Here is a 25,387-nt window from a genome sequence, read left to right as displayed (position 1 = left end):
AAAAAAAAAAAAGTTTAGTTCTTATGACAGGCAATAGATTGGGGATTGACAGCCCTGAAAACCAACCAAGAGAATGAAGCCAAAGCTTGAGGGCTTCTGCCCTGGGCAGGGGGGCTGTAACTTGAGCCCCGCTGCCCAGGGCTGAAGCCAAAGCCTGAGTCCCACTGCCCGCTTCAGCCGTGGGCCCCAGCAAGTCTAACACCAGCCGTGGCAACCCCATTCAAACAAGGTCATGATCCACTTTGGGATCTATTGAGATATTATTGGCAATACAAAAATATGCCAAAATATACTGTTTGGGAGTTGTAATTTCTTTTTAAATGAATTTGGCTCTACATTTAGATGAGCAGGAGACAATAGCATAGGTTGAAATAACTAGACTCTCCCTGCATAACAGTAATTGTCTTCAAAAATTCAGACTGCATTTGGGGACTAAAGGTTTAAGGAAGAATAAGTCACAAATAAAAGCAAATAAACTTGGAAGATGCTGGTAATAATTCACATAAACCTAATGGAGTTTGCTAAGTCAAGTTGGCTTGCATGTGTCTATTTCAGAATTAGATGTGTCTTGTTGTAGACAGTATGCAGGTCTAAAGCCTAAATCCTTCACTTGTCCAATTGGTACAAAGGACTGAAGAAGGGTGAGGAGCTCTTCTCACTACGCAAAAAGAGGATGTTTCTATAGCACCCAAAAACAAAAGCAGAAGGAAGAGCTAGCTTGTGTGTAAACCCACACACATCATGCTCCCAAAGGGATGTGATCCGCAGCATAGGGGGCATATCTGGCTCCTGCAGCCTGCTACCAAGTAGAAATGTATCTGCAACTGCTAGACAAAGGAATACTTTGCTCTTTTAATGAGGTTCAATTAAATGCACCTCTCAGGGCTTGTCTCCACTTACCAGGGGATTGACATGCGGCAATCGATCCACCAGGGGTCCATCACTCTCCCATCCACTCCGGTACTCCACCGGAACGAGAAGCAGAAGGTAAGTCAACGGGAGAGTTTCTCCTGTCGACCCAGCGTGGTGTAGACACCACAGTAAGTCAACCTAAGGTATGTCGACTCCAGCCAAATTATTCACATAGCTGGAGTTGCGTAACTTAGGTCAACTTAGCCCCATAGTGTAGACCTGCCCTCTGTGTGGTGCCCTAGCTCACTTTGAGAAATCCTGGAGCAGAAGCAGCATCCACCTCTGGTTGCTGTGCCTACAGTGATCAAGGATTGATTTAACTTATGGTGTAAGAGTTGGTGAATATCTATTAGAAAAATTATGGCTCAAATAACTCTTTGTTTCAGTATTGTGTAATAATCGTTAGAATGTTGTTTCTGGAGGACAATGATTTAGTTCAGGAGTGGGCAAACTTTTTGGCCTGAGGGCTACGTCAGGGTTGCGAAACCGTATGGAGGGCTGGGTAGAGAAGGCTGTGCCTCTACAAACAGCTTGGCCCCCTTCCCCATCTGCCCCCTCCTACTTCCCGCCCCCTGACTGCCCCCCTCAAAACCCCCAACCCATCCAACCCCCCTGCAACTTGTCCCCTGACTGCCCCCGTTCTGGGACCCCACCCCCTGTTCAACCCCCCCGTTCCCCATCCCCTGACTGCCCCCCCGACCCCTATCCAAACCCCCCGCTCCCTGACAGGCCCCCCGGGGCCCCACCCCCTATCCAACTCCCCTGCTCCCTGACTGCCCCCCCAGGATCCTCTATCCCTTATCCAATCCCCCCGCTCCCTGCCCCCTTACCATGCTCGCAGCCCCGCTGGAGCCAGCCATGCCGCCTGCACTGCCCGGCAGGAGCGGCGGGCCCAAGCGCTGGCAGCACGGCCATCTGAGGCTGTGGGGGAGGGGGGCAGCAGGGGAGGGGCTGGGGACTAGCCTCCCCAGCCGGGAGCTATAGGGCAGGCAGGATGGTCCCGCGGGCCGTAGTTTACCCACCTCTGATTTAGTTAAAGCAATACACATACACTTCCAGCCATGACGGATTGACCCACTACCAGTTTTGGCAGCATCCAGCCCAAAAAATGCATATAGACAAATATCCGGCCTTGTCAGAGGTAGCATAGCATTTGCAAATAATAATTTAGGAGGAAATGTACTTCCTATGATGCTTTGCTTTATCCTTGGTCCCTGAACCTTCAGGTTCTCTTTCATACTTTCCTGAAGTAGCCATTTGTTCCTCAGCTGTCCCTCCTCATCATTTATCGGCGGTAGTATTCCACCATTAAAATAACGTGCAATTTGTGATTTGTAAAAATCAAAATTTGGGCTTTCCAAAAGCAGAAATGTAGCAGCAACACCACCACCAAAACCTGTGATTCACCCACCTGTCATCACTGGACAAGATTCCCAAATTCTGATATCAGTTATGTTAGTGTAAATCCAGAATAACTTTACTGAGTTTAAAGAAAATTTACTCCAGAACTTATACAAGAACTTTAAGCAGATTTAAATGGACACTTCAACACTTCTGCCTAAACTAGTTTACCTGCTGTCATTCCAAGTAACTTCTCCAGTTACAGTAACTGAAAAATTTGAGAAAACATTTATGTCCCCCTACATTCTGAACAGTCAATTTCCCCTGTGGGCTATGGGTCTCTCCCACAGCCACAGGGGATACAAAAACCAAACCAAACCCCACACATGCAGAAAAATGTGATTTTAAAGCCACAAAAAATCAGCAACACGGTCAGGTACAAAGTAGCTCCTAGCCACTGTGGAAAGGGGTCTCAACAGTGGAGGTGGGCCTGGAACACATCTAGAGAGGGGCTGTAAATCAAGTGACCGCTGCAACAACCCTGGAAGAACAACACAGCAGCTGCATTGATCCCTAACCCTTAACGTGTCATTCACTCTCCTAGGCATTATGTGTTGGAGAGGACTTCACCCTACGGTCAACATTAGAGATGGTTGGGAAAGGATTCCCATCCCCTCAGTCCCCTCCAAAAATAATTTTTAATTGAAATTTTAGTAAATTGTCTATTTTGTTTTTCAATTAAAACTCAAACTCTTTTGCAAAAACTTTAGTGAAAATTTCCATTTAACTGAAACGATTTTTCACCCAGCTCCAGTGAATACACATGGCTTTATATTATAGAGTATAGCCAACAATGTCCTAAGAATGCAAGTGACACCTCCACCAAAATAGCCCCCCGCACTTCCAACAAATAAAAAATACACCACCACGAAGAAATATCAAGCATGTCACAATGCATGTCGGCAGGGGTATATGACGCAAGAACAACTTCCCATCTACGGTCAATTAAACTGAAAACATATAAGCTTTACATTTAAACACACAAAAGTTGAATTACTATCAGATTCTTAGCTTTGATAACCCTCCCCCTTTTTTAAAAACTCTGCAACAGCTGATCTGTCACTATAGCAGCAACTCTAGAATGCCATCCTAAAGATAGAGGGTTGAGGGGGGAGGAGGGAAATGGGAACTGAGAAAATAAACAGTGAGAAGCACTGTAATATACAAAAAAGAAAAGGAGGACTTGTGGCACCTTAGAGACTAACAAATTTATTTGAGCATAAGCTTTTGTGAGCTACAGCATCAGATGAAGTGAGCTGTAGCTCATGAAAGCTTATGCTCAAATAAATTTGTTAGTTAGGCTCTAAGGTGCCACAAGTCCTCCTTTTCTTTTTGCAAATACAGACTAACATGGCTGCTACTCTGAAACCTGTAATATACAACTGTCTCCAGTCAATAGCCAATCAAAGTCTTATAAATGCTATTTTTCTAAAATCATAGCATTCAAGCTTCTATTTTTACTGCCATCTAGAAGCAGTTATAATAGGACTTTCAACCTACAAGTTAAGCCTGCCATGCAAACCAGTAACTTACAAGACTCAACTTTCAAGCCACAGTTTCCAAGGCCTTTGCTTGTTTATATGGGTTCACCTAAGGCTGGCACACCAGAACAGCAACATTATTTCAAAGCACATAGAGACCATAAACAAAAATTAAGAACTAAAGAAAGAGGGGAGGAGAGGTTTACCAGAAACATAATTGTTTTAGCCCAAAAGATTGTTTAAAGGATTTTTTTTTTCTTTTAAATGGGAGGGTGGTAGAGGGAGTCATCTCCTTCATGGTTATACACACTGTCCCATGTGTCTGATGGCTACACACATTAACTATCCTGAAAATATGTATCCTGTGTGTCAATAATCAAGAACAGTACTAAGTACAGATGCAGGCTTGCAAGCAGCCCATCCCTTCAGGACACTAGACTTACAAACAAAATTTGCTGGATGTCCTGAAGCAAAGGAACATCTATATAATAATGAGACCTACTCATTGTAGGAGATTAGAAAGACTGAGAAGAAATACTTGTAAACCACATAGCAACCATTAAAGTAAATGCTTAAGATAACATTTTAAGAGGGTACTTTGCTAAACCTCTGCTGCTCTCCAGCTATAACAGATCTTCATTGGACAGCCCATGTTGTAATATAAATATATATGGCTCCACAGCGACAGAGAAATTTACAAAGTGTTTCTTTTAAAAGCCCCTTGACAAAGATGTTTGTAGAATGGCTGCTATTGGCCTTGTATTTGTTACCTTTCCTTCCAATCCTTTTTAAGCCTTCATTTGGTTGTGTACTTGAGAGGGTGGGCAGTATAGCCTTACAGAGGCTTGTATGAACAGACTCTAAACCATAAGCTCTGTAGCAGACCACTGTGGTATGATGTGTCTACCAGTTAAAATACTCCATGTGTACAGCAGGTACCGGCACAGAGATAAACACAAATATTATGTAAACCAGTTAAGATTTACCACTAAACATCTATGGAATTCTAATATTTTCATGGATGTAGCATCTACATATTTTCGAAGAAAGTGTCCAGCAAAATTTAGAACAGCTGCCTTAATACAAAAATTACACAGAAAAAAAACATCTTTTAAAAAGTGTAATTTTTAAACATCTATACATTATATACCCTATGGAAAACTCGTTCAGGCTTTAAAGTCTGCTGTTCCCTTTCCTTATCCTGCTCCCACCGATTCTAATGGCAAAATTCCCATTGATTTCAATGGCAGCTGGGTTGAGCCCTTCCTAGTTTATACTTACCATAGGTCCCATTCCTAACATAAGCACCACTTACGGCATGGGTGGACTGCTAAGCCCAGTTGACTGCAGAATATAATGTCTTATGTCTGAGGAATTCAAAGTGCTTTATAAACAGTATTTAATTCTCCCAATATCCTTTTGACGTACATAAATGCTATGTATTTTTCCAGACAGGAAAACCGAGGTATAGAGGGGTTAAATGACTTGCCCAAGGTCATGCAAGTCAATACTGAAGAACAGAAATTCAGTGTTTTCAGCTAAGTCCCTTGCTCTAACTATAAAACATACTCACTCGGTCATAATCCACAAATGTAAAAGCCATTTATGAACTTTTTTTTAAGTTTAAAAAAAAAAGTGTGATTAGAACCTTAGGACACAAATTTGCGGTTGTTAAAGTTTTGCAAGATCAACAGAACCAGGATTTGGAAAATAGCCTCAAGGATCCTCTGTCTACACATATGCAAGTTATTTATGTCGTCAAGTTCACAGTGTTGTTATTGGCAGTTTATACTTGTGAACACACTTTTGTTGGAGACACAAGCTATATTTACTAGTCATATCGCAAAAGCTCTAAAAGCTTTTACTTATGTTTATTTATATTATATTTAGTATCTTTCAGAAGGGATTACTATGTTGCTTTTAGTACCTTTATATAATGATTTTAAAATCAAGTTATCGCCACTTGACATAGCATTGTCATAGTTTTTCAGCAAAGCTCTCCCTCTATATTTTTGGAAAGAATGCATTGACCATAACAGATTGCTACAAAATTCCATAAACAACAGCCTTATATGATATCATTAGGCAGGCCAATACGAGGGTGTTCAGAGACATTTTAAGCTTAGCCTATAATTTAAGTTCAAGGCTGAATCAGGGTTTCAGCCCCAAGTGGTGAACATATCACAAGATTAGCCAAGCTTGTGAAATTTCCACCACATTGGGCCCAAGAGGTGCTTGTGAGATTTTTGTCCACATCCAAAACAGAACCAATAAATAAGACCCTTCAGGTTTTGAATTTAGCCAAAAACAAAGCCACTCAGGCAGATTTTCACTAAGAACTTGTGAATTTGACACTTCAAAAAAAAAAAAAAAATTCACAGGCATGCAGATTCCAAGCTCCAGACCAACTTCAATAATAAAAGGACATCTAGCCCAAAATTAAGGTACAATCCATTATGAAGGGCAAGGCAGTGCTGTACCAGTAGACTGTCTCTCAGAGTCCTGCAAAGTGGTGTGCTCTTAATTCAGGTTAGCTAACATGGGTTAAAATAGCAGTGAAGGCATGGCAACTCAGCTTTTAACTTGGGTTAGCAGCTGAAGCACAAGCCTATAGGGGAGCTTGGGGTCAAATTTGAGCTGCTAACCTGCGTTGAAAGCCACGCTGACATGTCTTCATTGCTACTTCAGTCTGAATTAGCTAACCTGAATTAAGGGGACACACTTTTTTGCAGCACAGACATAGTATCAGAAGCACAACTGCCTCCTGGAGCTTCAGTCTAACTGGTCCTCCAAGTGGGTGGCAGCAGTGGGAGTAATTTGCTACACCCCTGTAAAATACTCCTGGTGGGCATCGTTGGGAGGAGGAATCATGGCTCTGTCTGCTCCACATCCCTTTCCCAACTTGTTGCTGGGGGGAAGTTATGGGGGGAGGCGGTAAGTCAGCAGCAGCCCCTGTTCATGGACTGCAATTCTGGGTGGTTTTTTTTTTTGTAGAGGGGAGTCCTTCCTCCTTCCCGCATTTGCATGGCTGTGTAAGAGAATATGGAGGAGGGTGGCACAAATTAGCCGTAAATGGAGCCACCAGTTTCAAGCTCCTTGCTTAGCCTTTCTGTTCCAATTCTCCTCTCTCACAGAAGTGAGTTAGAGAAGAGAATCAGACCTCCAGCTGCTTGTCAGCCTTTTATTAGGGACAAAGTACTTTTTAAGCACTGGCATAATTTTTCAGATACTATTACGCGTTGTGTAGTAAACACTCGCTATGCACAACACTCAAAAGGGAAAAACAACCAGCTCAAAAAAGGCTTTTTGTAACACTTCACATGTGCAGAAACCACAGACTGTATTTCTATGAAAAACCACTACATTTAGTTTTATGGAGTATACAAAATTAAGATAGTTGTAGCTTGGTTCAGTTTTTCTACACAGCAGATGCTTAATATTCAGTAGCAATGGGAAGGAAATTTTGTAGAAATTGTTTTTTTTATCAGTTATAACAGAGGCGCACTCAGTACACAAACATACTGGTAATTCTCACTTTCCAAAGCTGTATTCTATGATGTCCATTTTTTGTATTTAACCATTTTCTGCTGTGAAGATTACTAGTTTAAGTAAACTTCCTGCTTTATGGCTAAAGCAGCCAAAACAGCAAGACAAAATTTACTTTGTTTCATCATAGAAAGATATGGATTCAGTAACTGTTTCATCATCCAATTGTTATTGCTGGCTGCAACTTCACCCCTGACACAAACATGTTGACACTCATCAACTGTAATATGATCAGAACAGCTCATATCAGCAACTGTATTCTACAGCCTTTCATATTAGGCATAATAGGGTTATGGACACAGTTTACAACAAAGATTTCAGTACAAGTAGCTACAAACTGTGGTGTAAATTATATCGATAACCAATCCAGGCAGTACAACAGCTAAAATGTACAATCTGTTAAATCTCAAAACCTGGGTGTAAAATAGAGATTAGCCTCTAAAAACATTACTAGCCAGGAATAAAAGTTATCAAAACCCATTTTATTTACATTTTCTAGAATTATGCATTCCTTTTTATTCTGGGGTGAGTATTGCTGGATTTATAATATTTTTAAAAAAACATCTTCCCATAAAAAGGAGTACTTGTGGCACCTTTGAGCATAAGCTTTCGTGAGTTACAGCTCACTCTTCATCAGATGCATTCAGTGTGAGCTGTAGCTCACGAAAGCTTATGCTCAAAGGTGCCACAAGTACTCCTTTTCTTTTTGCGGATACAGACTAACACGGCTGCTACTCTGAAACATCTTCCCATGAGGCCCTCTCATGATATTGCAATGTAGTAGAGATGTGAAATTAATTTAAAAAAAATCAAACCTAATAAACGGGATTTCTTATGGAGTAACATGCTACTAAGCATGAGCAAGGGTGACAGAAGCAGGGTCATGCTGAATAATTACCGTCCCCAAAGAGCACTTCCCATCGGCTTCCTGATGTCTTTTCATCCACCATTCCCTTAGTCACTAATGTCTATTATTTTTGTATTGAGTTCTTTTATCTGATTAAGGCCCCTTTCTGTAACCCGTCCTCATGCTGGGTAGTGCTTGTTCATGTGGTAATTGCTCATCTAGAGAGGAAGCATAGTTCAGTAGCTAGGGTACAGGCCTGGGACTCAACTCCCTGCTCCGCCACAGATTTCCGTAGCCTTAGGCAAGTCTCTGTGTGTCCATCTCTATCTCACTGGGCTGTTGTGAGCGCAAATATATTATGTACAGATATGGGGGCCATATAGGTAGAGTAGAGTAAGACAGAGTAGTTCCCTTGAAGTCAATTCTACTATATGCACAAATAAAGTTAGACATCTATGTGTTTTCAGGATCAGGCCTCTAGTGTCTGAGCAGCTCAAAGGGGAAGGGGCCCTGTCTTTATCTCCTTATGCAGAGCCACAGTACTACATAAAATGAGAAAAGTAAGCCGCAGCAAGAGTGTAAATGAACATCAGTCCTGCCTGTCTGAGGCCTCTTTACAATAATTTTAAGGCCTTTTTACATTGCAAAAGCAGAGTAAAGAGGCCTCAGGGTAAATGAGAATCAGCTAAAGAGACTTCAAGCTATCTTTAAAGTAGCATTTACTCAACAATCATTACATTTAGGAAATCATATTGCTTTTTCAGTTACAGAAGAGGTTAAGCTACCAATGACTAGTATAATAGTCCAACTTGCAAACAACTTCAGTGCTGTTAAGTTTGCACGTAATAAAATGCAATTAGCAAGCATTCACTAAGTTTAGTGAAGTCAGCCTAGTAGGACTAGAATACCTGGTTTCTGTCCTTACTAGCTGTATTACTTCCCCCTTCATTCCCCTCTCCCCAGTCAGATCCCTTCACTGCCAATCAACACAATGAGCTTTGGTCTGGAAAAAATTTTTTTTACACAGCACATGAAAGCAGGCTAGGATAAAAGTTAATTAGGACCATTCATGAGCCTTGCTGAAAGGGACTGCTGCATTTCAACCTTGTGTATTTAATTGCTCTCGACAGAGGAACACAAAATATTAAAATTAAAATAAATAAAAAGATAATTTGGGAATAAAATCTAATTTCAATTTAATTCAAGCACTGTTTGGCCCTATTTATTTCATAAAGTACATCATGCAGAATAATGGTATTGTGCATCAAACAGCATTAGAAGTTCCTAATAAATTAACAAGTGTAAATTAATGGCTGCTCAGTCCATTAAATCTTGTTAATTTTATTTCTGTTGCAATAATATAGTGATCACAAGTTTGCACTATTAAACCAATATTTATTAAAAGAGTTCATTTTAATTGGATCCCTGATGTGATAATCCTGTACAGTGTGCATTTCCCGATTTCATCCAATTTTTCCATTTACTTCTCATTATATTTAAATGAGTGCAATATTCAGGGTCTTTTCCCTAATACTATAAAAGTTAAGCAACCATTTTAAACTTTACTTCACAAAGATTCAACATTTACTGTTCTACAACATGATATAATCCAACTCTTATGCGCCTTAAAAACATTTTAAGCAGCTTTTTAATCTTTTTTAAAAAGTAAATGGTAGAGAATCAGAGAAAAAACAACAAAGGCATGGTTTCAGAGTGGTAGCCATGTTAGTCTTTACTTGTGGCACCTTAGAGACTAACAAATTTATTTGAGCATAAGCTTTTGTGGGCTAAAGCCCACTTCATCAGATACATGCAGTGGAAAATAAATAGGAAGATATAGACAGAGACACACACACACACACACACAACATGAAAAAATGGGGGTTGCCATACCAACTCTTAACAAGACCAATCGATTAAGGTGGGCTATTAGCAGCAGGAGAAAAAAAAACTTTTGTAGTGATCTACAGACAGCCCCCCAACCTGAAGCAAATACTCACCAACAACCACATACCACACAACAGAACCACTAACCCAGGAACCTATCCTTGCAACAAAGCCCGTTGCCAACTGTGCCCACATATCTATTCAGGGGACACCATCACAGGGCCTAATAACATCAGCCACACTATCAGAGGCTCATTCACCTGCACATCCACCAATGTGATATATACCATCATGTGCCAGCAATGCCCCTCTGCCATGTACATTGGTCAAACTGGACAGTCTCTACGTAAAAGAATAAATGGACACAAATCAGATGTCAAGAATTATAACATTCATAAGCCAGTCGGAGAACACTTCAATCTCTCTGGTCACGCAACTGCAGACATGAAGGTCGCTATCTTACAACAAAAAAACTTCAAATCCAGACTCCAGCGAGAAACTGCTGAATTGGAATTCATTTGCAAATTGGATACTATTAATTTAGGCTTAAATAGAGACTGGGAGTGGCTAAGTCATTATGCAAGGTAGCCTATTTTCCCTAGTTTTTTCCTACCCCCACCCCCAGACGTTCTGGTTAAACTTGGATTATGCTGGAAATGGCCCACCTTGATTATCATACACATTGTAAGGAGAGTGGTCAGTTTGGATGAGCTATTACCAGCAGGAGAGTGAGTTTGTGTTGGGGGGGGGGGGGCGGGTGGGTGTGAGAAAACCTGGATTTGTGCTGGAAATGGCCCACCTTGATTATCATGCACATTGTAGGGAGAGGAGTACTTGTGGCACCTTAGAGACTAACCAATTTATTTGAGCATAAGCTTTTGTGAGCTTTCGATGAAGTGAGCTGTAGCTCACAAAAGCTTATGCTCAAATAAATTGGTTAGTCTCTAAGGTGCCACAAGTACTCCTTTTCTTTTTGCAAATACAGACTAACACGGCTGTTACTCTGAAACCATTTCAAACAGTTTACATGCTTACACTGTACAAACAGAGAGGATGATCCTGCAAAGGGAATTTTGCAGTTGATTTTAATTAAAACATGATCTGGTCCATACCTCTCAGGAAAGAACAACTAAACAATGTTGAGAAGCACTGCCTGCTGAAGTAGATATTACTGATACATGGAGAAAGCAGACTTAAGTCCATTCTATTGGGATATTTTAATTTTTGGCTCAATCTACACACAAAGTTGGGCTGATTTAACAAAAGGGGTGGTTAAAAATCAGTTTTGTCAAACTAGTCTAACTTTGCATGTGGACACTCTTAAATTGATGTAAACCTAATTACTATTGATTCAGCTTGCCCACAGAAGCAAGCTAAACTGATATAAGACAGTTTTAAACTGAGAAGCATGTCCACACTCAAACATGCACTGGCTTAGTTTGTGTGTAGACAAGACCTGAGACTGTTAGAAATATTAATGGCACACCAGAACTGAAAGGAAGCCACACTTTTGCAAGCTCACAGATAGCATACATTACAAAGTTGTCCTCAATTGGTTCCATTTACTGTATTTAGCATTTAGTTAAGATGATCCTAAGGAGAAGGTTAAGGATACATTTTTGTAAAATCTGCAAGGTCAACTAGCAACACAAAGAACACCCAAACAAGGTTTTCTAGCACCTCCTAAGTATCTTCTTAAGACTAGTACTATTAAGCATTATTCCTGTTTAAATGGTATTTTACACCTAGGTGGGGGAAGAGAGGAGAGAACTGTGAAAGACTTTGTAGTGTAGACCAGGCCTAAGTTAAGTCAATGTAAGCTGCCTTGCATTGACCTAGTTGTGCATGTGTCTACATTTAAATTCATTTCCCACCAACATAAGCAGCCTGTTACAGTGATGCCGTTAACACCACCAACCCAAGCAGCGTTGAGACATGGTTGATGTACTGAGGTGGACACACTGCAAGTGTAGACATAGGTAACACAGTGTCAACCCAACAGTCCTCCAGCAATTTTCCTACAGTGCCCGACACTGACCGCTCTGGTCATAATTGTGAACTCCACTGCCCAGGGATCACCTTTTAAAACCCTGCAATTTTTTTTTTGAAAAGCCTTTTCCTGATTGTCCAGCTTCGTGAGCAGACCTAGCAGCTCTCCACTGTTGCGTAGAACTTCCAGCTGATCGTGCTGGCTACCCACTCCAGACACAGTCCGGCCTGGAGTAAACAGGAGATTTGGGATCTCCTGTGCGTGTGGGAAGAAAAGCCTGTGCAGGCACAGCTACGGAGCAGCTGTTGAAATGTGGACATTTATGAGCACACTGCACGAGAGATGCAGAAGAAGGGTACAGCAGGGATCTACAGCAATGCTGTGTGAAAGCAAAGGAACTCTGGCAGGCACATCAGAAGGCCAGGAAGGCCAACAGTCAATCCAGTGCTGAGCTGCAGCCCTACCACTTTTACAAAGAGCTGCATGCTATACTTGGCAGAGACCAGAGTCACAGGCACCTGCTGTGAACAGAGAGGAGAAGGAAGAGGAAGAGCATGGAGGACATGCAACTGGGAGTTCCAGATATGTCACAAGCCAGGACCTGTTTCAGACTCCATCGCAGTCTAGTCAGTCACAGCAGTTGAGCAGGGGTGATCCCAATGCAGGGGAAAGAACCTCGGGTAAGTGTGTATATGTTATTTTCCATTACAATGATGTACTGATGGCAACTTAACAGGACACAGCTATCAACTTTTCATTCATTTACTCATCCTAGAAGGTGTAGCAGAACAACAAGAGGTAGAGGTATCATCTGCTTTTCATTCCCCTGCAGAGATAGGCATGGAAGGCCACATGGAACAGTCTGTTTGTGTATACAGGGATATCCCTTGAATCCACCTGAGAAATCTCAGTTAAACTTTTGGCTGCAATCCTCTCCCGAAGGTTTCTATGGATGGCAGCCTTATTTCTTCCTCTGCAGTACGACAAATTCCCATGCCAGTCAGCAATAATTTCAGCAGCACCATTGCAGTAAACAAGCTAGTAGCATACAGGTCCTGGTGGCTTCAGAACATGAGCAGCAGCTGTGCTCTCTGGGCCTTTGTCATCCTCAGGAGTGAGATATCAGCTAAAATCACCACCACCTCTGGAAAATGGTGCCAGAACTTAATGCCATTGCCCCTATACTCAAGAGTTTCACACAACTGAGCAATTCTCTCCTTATTTCCCTCACCCCTGCTAGGCCATAATCATCCTGGCTGGTGCTGTGAGTGGCACTGTGTGCAAGCACTTCAAAGCAGAAGCATCAATAAATATGTCTTGTTTTAAACTTTAGAGGAGCAAGGGAACAGTCCGAGTCTCAACTTTCGCTTTCCATTGTGACCATGGCACTTCTGTGTGCTTTCTCGGTAGCTACTGCCACTGCAGCCTCAAGGGGTTCACCCTCCACATCCGGAGAATGCCTGAGCCAGATAAGGGGGAGAAAGAAGATGACTCAGGGTAACAAGTTCAGTGAGACCCTGTAAGCCAGTACTGCATCAGACCATGAGCTCAGGGTCTGGAGAGTGAATATTGCAGACTATATGGAGAAGGAAAGAGCAAACAAGAGAATGGCCCAGGCGTTCTAGCAGGAAAAGGAGAGAGGAAAAAATGCACCAGGACATAATGGGACTTCTCCACCAGCAAACACAGATGATGGAGACTGTTGTGGACCTACAGGTTCAACAATCACGGACTTGCCTCCCTTTGCAATCTACGGAGAACTCTGTTATAATACAGTAACTCCTCACTTAAAGTCATCCCAGTTAACATTGTTTCGTTATTACGCTGCTGATCAATTAGAGAACATGCTCATTTAAAGTTTTGCAATGCTCCCTTATAACGTCATTTGGCAGCCACCTGCTTTGTCCACTGCTTGCAGGAAGAGCAGCCCATTGCAGCTAGCTGGTGGGGGCTTGAAACCACGGTGGACCAGCAGCCCCCCTATCAGCTCCCCGCTCCCCTAAGTTCCCTGTGCAGCAGCCGCCCAGCAGGCTATCAATTGCTGGCAGTTCAGCTGTCCCTCCCCCCATGTGCCGTGTGCTGCTCCTGCCCTCTGCCTCAGAGCTGGTCTCCAGAGCCTCCTGCTTGCTGTGTGGGAGGTGGGAAGAGGGGGGCTAGTGTCAGGGTGTCCCCCCCTATCCCTCGCTTACTCCATCTTCCATAGAGCAGGGGTCCCATGACAAGGCTCAGGAGAGAGGAAGCTTCCTGGCAGCAGCTGCCATCTCTGCTTGCTGATTAACTTAAAAAGGCGCTGTACTTAAGAGTGGGGTCAGTATACTTAAAGAAGCAATGCACATCTCTCACACACACACAGGGTGTGTGTGTCTGTCTGCCAATGCTGTCTCCCCTCCCTCCATTTGTGCTACCTTGTAGAGCGTGAGGCTACATTAACAACGAGTTAACCCTTGAGGGCTCAGCCAATTGTTAGTTCATCATTTAGCAACAAGGCATCACCTAAGAAATATCCACCCTCTGACTTCACCACCTCAACCAAGCTTCACAATCATCATCGCTGTGTACCAGTATTAAATTGTTTATTTAAAACTTAATACACACACACACACAATAATATAGTCTTTTGTCCGGTGAAAAAAATTTCCCAGGAACCTAACCCCCCCCATTTACATTAATTCTTATGGGGAAATTGGATTCACTTAACACCATTTCGCTTAAAGTCGCATTTTTCAGGAACATAACTACAACATTAAACGAGGAGTTACTGTACCTCCCTAGATCCCCCTCCCCCAACATTCCACATGGCATCAGGGGCTGCATCCTTACCCCTAGCACTCCACTCCAGGGTACATTAAGGACAACCACAGTTTCAGATACTCTGACCTGAGAGTACCATAGGTGCCATGTGTGCGCCAAAATGGACGTGAATGTTCCTGCCCCTTCTTCATCTCTGTACGTATTAAGTTTTCAACGTATTTGCTTTTAACTTTCACAGAATTTTTTGCAGTGTTTTAGTTACTGAATAAAATTCTATTGTTTGGAAAATAATTCATCTTTATGAGATCCAAACATATACTGCAAAATGCCTCGCAGTACTGAAAGCGCCCACTTAACTCTTACTGTACAGCAGGACAACTCATATGATCAGTGACAAAATAAATGAATGTAATGCAAGCACCACAAAATTAATAGGCGCATTATAGAATCATAGAACTGGAAGGGACCTCTAAAGGTCATCTATTCCAGTCCCCTGTACTCATGGCAGGACTAAGTATTATCTAAACCATCCCTGACAGCGGATAGTCTAACCTGCTCTTAAAAATCTCCATTGGCAGTGTTACATTCAAAGATATCACGCCAAGCGCCACACAATTCCTAACGGGTCCCAACAGCAGGGCCAGGTAGAACACAGTACACCATGACGCATTACTGTGGTTCTCTGTTAAAGAGCTATTTCAAAGCATCCCTGAGCAATATAGCTCAGCATTGAGCTATTGCGTCTGGCTCTTCAAACTCAGCAGACAGCCTCTCCACCTATACTCTGGCGGCATTTTTCCCCCCTATGCTCACAGATACTATGCAGCACACAGCAGGCAGCTATAACCACTGGGATTATTTTTCCCCAGTGAGATCCAATCTTGTGAGTAAATAACACCAGTGCTCTGTCAATCTACCAAAAGCACACTCAACTGTCATTCTACATCTGCTGAGCCCATAGCCGAATCTTTCCTTGTTTCTGTCGAGATGGCCGGTGCATGGCTTCGTGAGCTGGGGAGTAAGGGGTAGGAGGCCAGGTCCTCCAGGATCACCACTGGCATTTCAACATCACACCAGTGGTAATCAGCCAGTTGGGAAAGTAAGTCCCTGCTTGCAACTTTCTGAACAGTCCTGTGTTCTTAAAGGTTTGTCATGCACCTTTCTTGACCAGTGAACGTTGATGTTAGTAAAGCATCCCTGGTGATCCAACAATGCCTGCATATCCATAGAAAAGTAGCCTTTCTGTGGATGTACTCTATGGCAAGGTGGTATGGTGGCAAAATAGGCATATGATTTTCATCTATTGCCCCACTGCTGCAAATCCATCCACCAAGTCCTGCACATTGCTGAGAGTCACAGTCCTGCATAGCCAGAGACAATTAATGGCCCTGCACACTTGCATGACAATGGCCCCTGCAGTGGATTTTCCAACTCTAAAATCATTTCCCACTGACAGCATTGTCAGTTTCCACTGTGTGATCACCACTCACTTCTCCTGTCAGTGAAGCTCTCACTCTGGTGTCCCTGCACTAGGAAAATCAGGGCTGGGGCTAGTTCAGCACACAGAGCCACGAATGTGGCCTTGCACATACAAAAGCTATATAGCCATTGCTCATCATGCCACGCCTGCACTATAATGCAATGCCACCAGGCAGTGCTCATTTCTTGGGCCCAGAAACATCACTCCACCATGAATGCTGCTCGGTGAATGCCGCCAACAACTTTGAATTGGTTCTTGCTATGCATTCTGTCCTGCACAAAATCATCAGGTTCCCCACTGATTCGGTTCTTCTTGCAGCTGTGCAAACACCAGAGGATCGTGCGTCCTATACTTGGAACACTCATGACAATAGTGCAGAGCTGCGTAGGTTCCATGCTTCTTTCAGAGATGCAGACAGAAAGGGGAGCCATGAGGGGTTTGTGGGGTTTTTTAAGAAAGGTGCAAAAAATATGGAATATAGATAACATTATGGAATGGAGAAAATTGCATGATGGGAAGTTGCTCCAAGTCCCCCCTGCATGACTCATTTCTGCCCCTCTGTGTAGTGCCAAAACTTCCCAAAAGACATCATGCTGGATGGTGGCGGGTTGCACGCTGGGATACCTATCTGTCGTGCACTGCACTCTGCACTGCCACAAGCATTCCTGGTGAGTAAGTGCAGCACCAGCACAGGGAGCCAAGTATGCATGCACATAAATAATACACTAACTGCAGCAGCTTTATGCCAACATAGCTTACATCGGCAAAAGTTTGTAAACCTGCCCTTATTTTGTTCCATTTCTTTCCAAAAGAAAAAATATCCAGAGTTTCCAATTCAGTCATTACACTCTAGCCTTATATCCGATGAGTTCTATAACAAATTACACTCATCCTCTCTTCCCAAATATATTTAAATTAACAAAACTTACTTAAAGCTTGCCTCTTTCACCAACAGAAGTTGGTTCAATAAAAGACATAGCCTGCCCCACCTTGTCTCTCTACAATTTAAAGGAATTTATTCTTTACATAGAGGAATCTTGGCTATTGTAAAAACCACTTGCAATGTTAAACAGAAATACCATAATTGGATCAAAAAAGAAAACAGGCACAGAAAGACACACTGTAAAAAAGGCCACAACACTGGAAAGATCTTATATTTTACCACATGCGTGCACGATGAATAATACTCTTGAAATAGTAAGGCATTTATTGTCTCCTCTCATACAGAGGAATGTCTATACTGTGTGACTCCTAGAAATTAATCAGTATCTGCCACACATTGCAGATTTCCACAGTACACTCACATTTAGTAATTTTAAGAATTAAATGCTTACAATTCACCATAACCCCTTTTGTTTCTAGGACTGAGTGTGGAGATGCTTGGCATGTGCACAAACAGTGCAACCCATTCTCGTGCAGATCACAGGTTTAGGAACAGACTTATGAACTTGTTGCTCTTCTCCTCAAGGATGAAATTTAAAGTTGACATGTTTGTGTTCTGCAGAGAGTACAGCAAAGGTAGTTGTATGCCATCCAATTCCACAACACTCTGATTTCAGAGAGCTATATTTACAGCCACCAAGAATTTTGAAAACGTGATGCCAACTGGTGGCTTGTAGGAACGACAGATTCAAACCTATTTTCAGAGTAAAGCAGCAACATCCTAACTTTGAACACGTCTGTGTTCAAGGAAGGTATTCCAGCAGCATACAACTTTGGAGAGGTCAAAAGGACACATGAATGTCCATTCTACACCAGATATTTGCAAAACTATCACAAGAAGCTATCACTAAGTTATCTGGCAAAAGGAGCACGTTTTTGAATAATGTCAGCTTAACGTGAATGGAAAGCCTTCTTAATACCCATTAAGATGCAGGCTAACTCATCTGAAGCCATGCTAGATGGCGGTGCTGTAGTGGGGAGGGAGAGAAGGGGAGTGTTTTAGAGGGAAAGCCTAGTGTGCTTAGGGTTAAGTGAATGGAGAGCAAGGGCATGCTTTGTATGACCATATCAGATTATTAATGCACAGATTTCCACCTCTGCACGGAGAAGGTCACCCACATAACACCTTCTCCCTTTCTCAGCCTGGCTGAAGACCTCTGTGGTTGGGGATTCTAATGTTTGCAACAATTCATTTGCAAACTTAACACCATTAATTTGGGCTTGAATAGGAACTGGGAGAGGCTGGCTCACTAAAAAAGCAATTTTCCCCTCTCTTGGTATTGACATCTCCTCATCAATTAATGGGAGTGGACTACATCCACCCTGACTGAATTGGCCTGGTCATTACTGGTGCTCCACATGTAAGGTAACTCCCTTCTCTTCGTGTGCCAGTATATTTATGCTTATATCTGTAATTTTCACTCCATGCATCTGAAGAAGTGGTTTTTTACCCACGAAAGCTTATGCCCAAATAAATCTCTTAGTCTTTAAGGTGCCAACGGACTCCTTGTTGTTTTTGTGGATACAGACTAACCCGGCTACCCCTCTGATATTTGACATTCTGTGTAACTTTGGGCAAGTAATTTCATCTCTTTATACTGCCATTTCCCCGCCATCCCTTGACTATTTATACTGTAACCTCTTCCAGGCAGTGACTGTCTCTTACTAAGGGTCTTCACAGTGCCCAACACAGGCCAACCTGATCATGGGCTTTATTATTATAGAACATATTGCAAAAGAACCTAAAGGGGCAGGTTAATCTTTTGTGTTAACTTTTGCTGCAAGGGGCAAATGCTGCCAGGCTTACTCAGGCAAAACTCCTTTTGCTGTCAAGGATTAAGGACTGCAGGATTGGGCCTTGTGTCAGCAGACATTAAAGACTGTAATGGTTGCTGGAGGACTCACTTTAGTGGGTAAAAGTAAATTTGCAGAACTGTAAGAGATAAATAAACCTTAACCTCTGCATGCTTAGCATTAGCTAGAATGTTCTCATTTAATGGTGATGGCTTGTGATGTTTACTCTTTTTGCTGATGATTAATTTTAAACTCCCTTTTCCCAGAAATAATTGAAACAAGTTTCCCCACCCTAACCCTATTTGTTTCCCTGGAATTACAATATATCAGAAAATGACTCCCAATCCTTCCCAAACACCTGTGCTGTTAATTATGTAAATTTCAAGTGATTCCTTTCAAAGTTCTGCACTGGTCAGTCCTTATTAAAATCAGAAGCCCAACACACATAGCAAGTCACATCAGTAGCAGAACTTTTTGGGTTTGAAGCAAATACTTCAAGAGCTTTAGCTGGTCACCATGACTTTCAAAATTAGGCTTAAGGACAGAGAATCCAGGGTAGTCTCACTAATTTCAGTGGAGTCATTCTGAATTTACACTAGACTCTGACCTAGTGTAATTCGGTAGAGAAGAACTGAGCAGACATCGAACAATTTTTAAAAACTATTTTTTGGGCTTGGAGGTATTCATCTGGGGGAGGGGATCTGGGGGAGGGGAGGAGGGAGAAAGAGTTCCAACTCTACATAACTTTTTAAAACTACTTGTTTCAGTGGTTCATACAACTGATGCAGCTTTGTGAGTACTAGCCACTACATATTAAATCATTCTGACAACCAAGAGTATATGGGTGCACGTGCACGCATGAAAAAGAGAATCAACACACAGAAGCATACAATTATACACCATTGAACTGTTCTCGGGTGAACTTTAATATGTTTAAAAAGCAATGCTGTATTGTTCCATAAAATGGAACGAAAAATGCCAGATATCTGAATAAGCTTACCAAAAAAAAAAAAAAAAAAAAAATCAGCAATGAAACGTTCTCAGTGATTTGATTTCCACAAAGATAACCAAACATATGTAATCATTTAAATACTTGTCCTCTCCTGTGCATTACGATGAGTCCTGCGTGCAATCATACTGAATCAATCTTAAAACACTGCATAAAGAATTAATTTACATGGAAAAAATTAGTTATTCAATTTACATGACTCCTCCTGCAAACAGCAATCCCATTTCACTGTGCAAATTGCGTTCCTTTGTTGCGGGGGTCAGGTCAAGTTACAACCACCTACTCTGGAAACATGTATCCAAGGGTCCTAAATCACTTCTTCAGGGAAATGTGCGACTGAACATAGCAAGACACCTAAAACTAATTTCTCTAATTCAGAAAGGAAATCAGAGATACTAATTTTAACAGTAACAGAAAACAGAGTGAAACTTTTGGCTATGAAACAGAGAGTATCACCTACGAGTATAACTAATCCAGAATACTTCCATCTTTTTTCAAATCTTAGCTGAAAACATTTTCCCTTCTTAATTTCTGTCTCCGCTGTTAATAGATTGTAGTTCAATTCTGTGATCTCTTAATTTTAAATATGCAAGTATTCTGGAATAGTTTGTAAGAAAGGAATACAAAACCAAACTTCTATTGCAGTTGACTGGAGAGAAAAGTAAAATTCTTCTAACACAAGCCTGTAATGGTATTGCTTTTCGGAGTACCCCATGTGTATGCTTAACGTCTATAATGTGCACACAAACGTGTGTGGGTGCATGCATCTGTCTGCAACTATTTACAGGTACACGTATCTCAGCCATGCGTGTGCAAATGGGTGTCCATACGGTTATTCACCTCTCAGTGTCCTGGCAAGTAGCTATGTGTGAGTATAAAAGAGAATGCACGTATTTATATGGGTGCCCATATGCTTATGTCTCTTGTGGGTGTCCATTCCTTACCTCTGCACATGAATACATGCTTCTGCAAGGACACCCATGATTGTGTATGGATGTAAGTCTCTCTCTCTCTCTGTGGGCAAACATATATCTCTGCCCATGCCTGATCTGTGCATGCCCCCCTCAGGGAACACAGGTGTCTCTGCATGGGGCCCCCACGTGTGATGAAGGTGCCTATTCCCACACTTTGTGCCCAGCAGCCTGTGCAGGTCTCTCTTTGTGTGTCCCCCCCCCCCCCGGTGTTCTGTGTACATGTCTCTTTCTGGGGGAGCACATATGTCTCCGCATGGGCGCCCCTGATTTGGTCGGTGGGTGGGTGCCACCTCTGCGGCGCCCCTGCTCGGCCTGTGGCTGGGTGGATCCCCCCGCCCCGGGGTGCCCTCTCCCTACCTAGGGATGGTGATGCACTTGGTGTTGATGTTCTGCGTGGTGATCGCCTTCTCCAGCTCGTCCAGCTGCCCCGTCTTCTTCAGCTTCTTCACCAGGCTCTTCACCGCCTTCTCGCACCATTTCTCCTCCTGCCCGTTCTGCTCCCCCTTCTTCCAGCCCAGCAGCCGCTTGACGATGGGGGGAGTGAACGGCAGGATGGAGGACATGCTGGCTCCCCTGCCCGGCGCTCCGGGAGGCAGCGCCCCACCCCGGCGCTGCCGCCTCCCGCTGCGGGCGGCCCCGCGCTCCGAGCCCGCCCGAGACCCCGCTCAACTTGGCGGCGGCGGCCCGCTGGGCGCCTGCCCGGCTCGCGGCGCGGCGCGGCCCCCCGGCGCGGGACTGCTCCGCCGGGCAGCAGCGCACAGGGCCGAGGGCAGCGGGGCTGGAGCCTGGTGCCCGGCTTCGCTCAGAGCCCGGCCCCGCGGCGCCCTCAGCAGCCCCGGCTGGCGGCGGCAAACTTTGCCCCGACTGCTCCCGCGTTCCCCTGAGGCGGAGACTCCTCCGGCCCCCACCCACCCCCGCTCTGCGTGTGCGGAGAGGCGGCCGCTCCAGCTCATTCCCAGTCTGCCTTTCATGCAAATCGCCGCCCGGCCGCCCCGGCTCCCACCCCCGCCAGCCCGCCCAAACGCGCTGGCTCGCGCTGCCGAGGGAGGGAGAGAAGGGGAGCAACGGGCGGCCAGCGCCGCCCCCGGCCCGGCCCCCAACCTGGCACGCGGGAACCACCGAGAGCCAAAGCGGGGGCTCCCCTCAGTGACCCCCAAACACACAGTGAGCCTGGGGAACATAGGGGGGCGCCCCTCACTCCCTGTGACCGTCCATACACACAGCCAGGCAGGGCAGGGGCTGCACTCAGCGACCCCCCCATACACCCAGCGAGCCCGGGGAACGTAGGGGGGCTCCCCTTACTCCCTGTGACCCCCCCCTGCACACAGCCAGCCAGGCAGGGCCGGGGGCTCCCCTCACTCCCTGTGACCCCCCCTGCACACAGCCAGCCAGGCAGGGCCGGGGACTCCCCTCACTCCCTGTGACCCCCCCCGCACACAGCCAGCCAGGCAGGGCCGGGGGCTCCCCTCACTCCCTGTGACCCCCCCTGCACACAGCCAGCCAGGCAGGGCCGGGGGCTCCCCTCAGTGACTGTCCCATACCCTCCCTCAGTGACCCCCCCCCATACACCCAGCGAGCCCGGGGAACGTAGGGGGGCTCCCCTCACTCCCTGTGACCTTCCCATACACACAGCCAGGCAGGGCAGGGGGCTCCCCTCAGTGACCCCCCCCATAAACACAGCAAGCCCAGGGAACGTAGGGGGGGCTCCCCTCGCTCCCTGTGACCCCCCCATACACACAGTGAGCCTGGGGAAACACAGGGGGCTCCCCTCAATGACCCCCCATAAACTCAGCAAGCTGGGGAATGTAGGGGGGCTCCCCTCACTCCCTGTGACCCTCCATACACACAGCAGGCAGGGCAGGGCAGGGCAGGGGCTCCCCTCAGTAACTGTCCCATACACCCAGTGAGCCCAGGGAATGTAGGGGGCTCCCCCTCATTCTCTGTGACCCCCCCATACACCTAGCTAACCCGGAGAACGTAGGGGGCTCCCCTCGCTCCCTGTGACCCCCCCTGCACACAGCCAGCCAGGCAGGGCCGGGGGCTCCCCTCACTCCCTGTGACCCCCCCCTGCACACAGCCAGCCAGGCAGGGCCGGGGGCTCCCCTCAGTGACTGTCCCATACCCTCCCTCAGTGACTCCCCCATACACACAGCAAGCCTGGGGAACGTAGGGGGGCTCCCCTCACTCCCTGTGACCCTCCCATACACACAGCCAGGCAGGGCAGGGGGCTCCCCTCAGTGACCCCCCCATAAACACAGCAAGCCCAGGGAATGTAGGGGGGGCTCCCCTCGCTCCCTGTGACCCCCCCATACACACAGTGAGCCTGGGGAAACACAGGGGGCTCCCCTCAATGACCCCCCATAAACTCAGCAAGCTGGGGAATGTAGGGGGGCTCCCCTCCCTGTGACCCTCCATACACACAGCAGGCAGGGCAGGGCAGGGGCTCCCGTCAGTAACTGTCCCATACACCCAGTGAGCCCAGGGAATGTAGGGGGCTCCCCTCATTCTCTGTGACCCCCCCCATACACCTAGCTAGCCCGGGGAATGTAGGGGGCTCCCCTCACTCCCTCAGTGACCTCCCCCATAAACACAGCAAGCCCGGGGAACGTAGGGGGGCTCCCCTTACTCCCTGTGACCCCCCCATACACACAGCCAGGCAGGGCAGGGGGTTCCCCTCACTGACCACCCCTCATACATATAGGGAATGGGTGGGGGCTCTCCCCATACACACAGCAAATACAGCGAGTGCAGGAGGGTTTCCCTCAATGACACCACCCCACCCATACACACAGTGAGCCCAGGAATGGAAGTGGGGGTCCTCTCCGTTAATCACAATTCGCAGGGAATGGAAGGGGGAGCTTCTCTCTATGATTATTCCCCCCCCCCCCAAAAAAAAAAAAAACAAACAATCCCACAGTAAATCCAGATGCCTGGAAGGGGGATCTCCTCTCAGTTACTCACCACACACACACACACAGAGAGTGGGGATTACTCCTCTCAGCTAATTACCTCCCAACTTCAGAGCATATGAAAGGGTGGATGTCCTACCTTCTCTCCCCCACCCGCATACTCTAGAAAGGTTAACAATTGACCTTCCTCTCCTCGCTCACTCATATATCCCCACAGAGTGCAAAGGGGGACTTCCTCCCCACCACCCCCTAAAGACGCAGACTCTACAGAGAGTCAGAGGGGGAACTCCTGTCAGTAAAGGTTACACACACACACACACAGAGCTAGGGTTTGTTCCCCAATCCCCAACTCCTGGGGCTGAGTGTGGGAGAGTTAGGCAAAACTGTGTTAAAAATCTACACTGAGAATGATGTGGGGGGTTGAAATGTCATTGAAATTCACGCTGCAAAAAATAAACTAATACAAATGACAAAGCCCCTCATGGCCAAAAGGAGAGACACTGAAAACTATAGAGCTGCATGCCAGAACCTAAATAGATAGGCCCCTGATGAAGCTATGTCTTCACTATAAAAAAGACTTGTTTTTACACTGAGAAGTCCTAGTGGCAACAAGGCAGTGTACTTTTACCTCGATGTAGCTAGCTAATTTGGTATTCCACTTGCCCACCTTGCCACTCCCTTTGCTAGTCTCGTTATTTTTTGCTCTAAATCAGACACAAATTGCACAGTTGAGACATGACACCAACGTGCATTCTCTTACATTCGAGTGCCTCAAATTTTGGGTGCACATTCAGGCCAACATTTCAGAAAGTAGCCCTGATTTAGTGACCCAGTTTTTGGCTGACCAACTTGAGACATCTTGAATGCAGATGTGCTGAGCACCCGTAGGTCTTCTTGGCTTCATGCTTGTCTACGCTCACAGTGCTTGGTGGAGCTGCGTCTCTGTAGTGCTTAGTGAAGACACTACCTATGGTGACAGAAGCCATCCTGTCGACATAGCATGTCTACACTGGGAGTTCGGTCGGTATTGCATTGCTCAGGGGTGTGGAAAACACCTGAGTGACATAGTTGTCCTGACGTACGTTTGTAGTGTAGACCAGGGTTAAATCTGGAGTTGTGGTTGCTCAATGCCTCTGAAAATGAAAACAGTTTCAACAGTTGGTCACCTTAAAATTCAGGCACCCAAAAACATCAGTGGGCAGCCAGCTTCCCTGCTCACTGGTGGTTTTTTTGCCACTAGACATATTGGGCCAAATTCCAAACTTGCTTATTCTGGTGTAAATCAGGAGTAGATCCACTGAAATCAGTGAACCATAACCTGAACTTCACCAGCACTGTGGTCAGCACACTCGAAAAGGAAAAGTATTTTGTCACAAGATGTACAATTAATTTTAAAGATTATAAATATTAAAATTTTATGGGACAGCTTGTGTTAGTTCTGGGTTTACCTGTCAAAGAGAGCTA

The 25,387-nt window shown here is 45.0% G+C and overlaps 1 protein-coding gene across 1 annotated transcript in view; it reads right to left on the bottom strand.

Moving 5' to 3' along the window:
* SMAD3 (SMAD family member 3) overlaps nucleotides 1-21,941 on the bottom strand; it is a 104,934-nt gene extending 82,993 nt beyond the window's left edge. Inside the window, exon 1 of the mRNA XM_007059496.4 lies at nucleotides 21,372-21,941. Within this exon, the coding sequence (XP_007059558.1) occupies nucleotides 21,372-21,577 (206 nt within the window). The 5' untranslated portion in view covers nucleotides 21,578-21,941. The remainder of the gene's footprint in view (nucleotides 1-21,371) is intronic.
* Between the last annotated feature and the right edge of the window lie 3,446 nt (nucleotides 21,942-25,387).

Source organism: Chelonia mydas, chromosome 10 (assembly GCF_015237465.2).
Source record: "Chelonia mydas isolate rCheMyd1 chromosome 10, rCheMyd1.pri.v2, whole genome shotgun sequence".
In the NCBI taxonomy this organism is placed as follows: domain Eukaryota; kingdom Metazoa; phylum Chordata; order Testudines; family Cheloniidae; genus Chelonia; species Chelonia mydas.
This window is presented reverse-complemented; position numbering and strand designations above follow the sequence as displayed.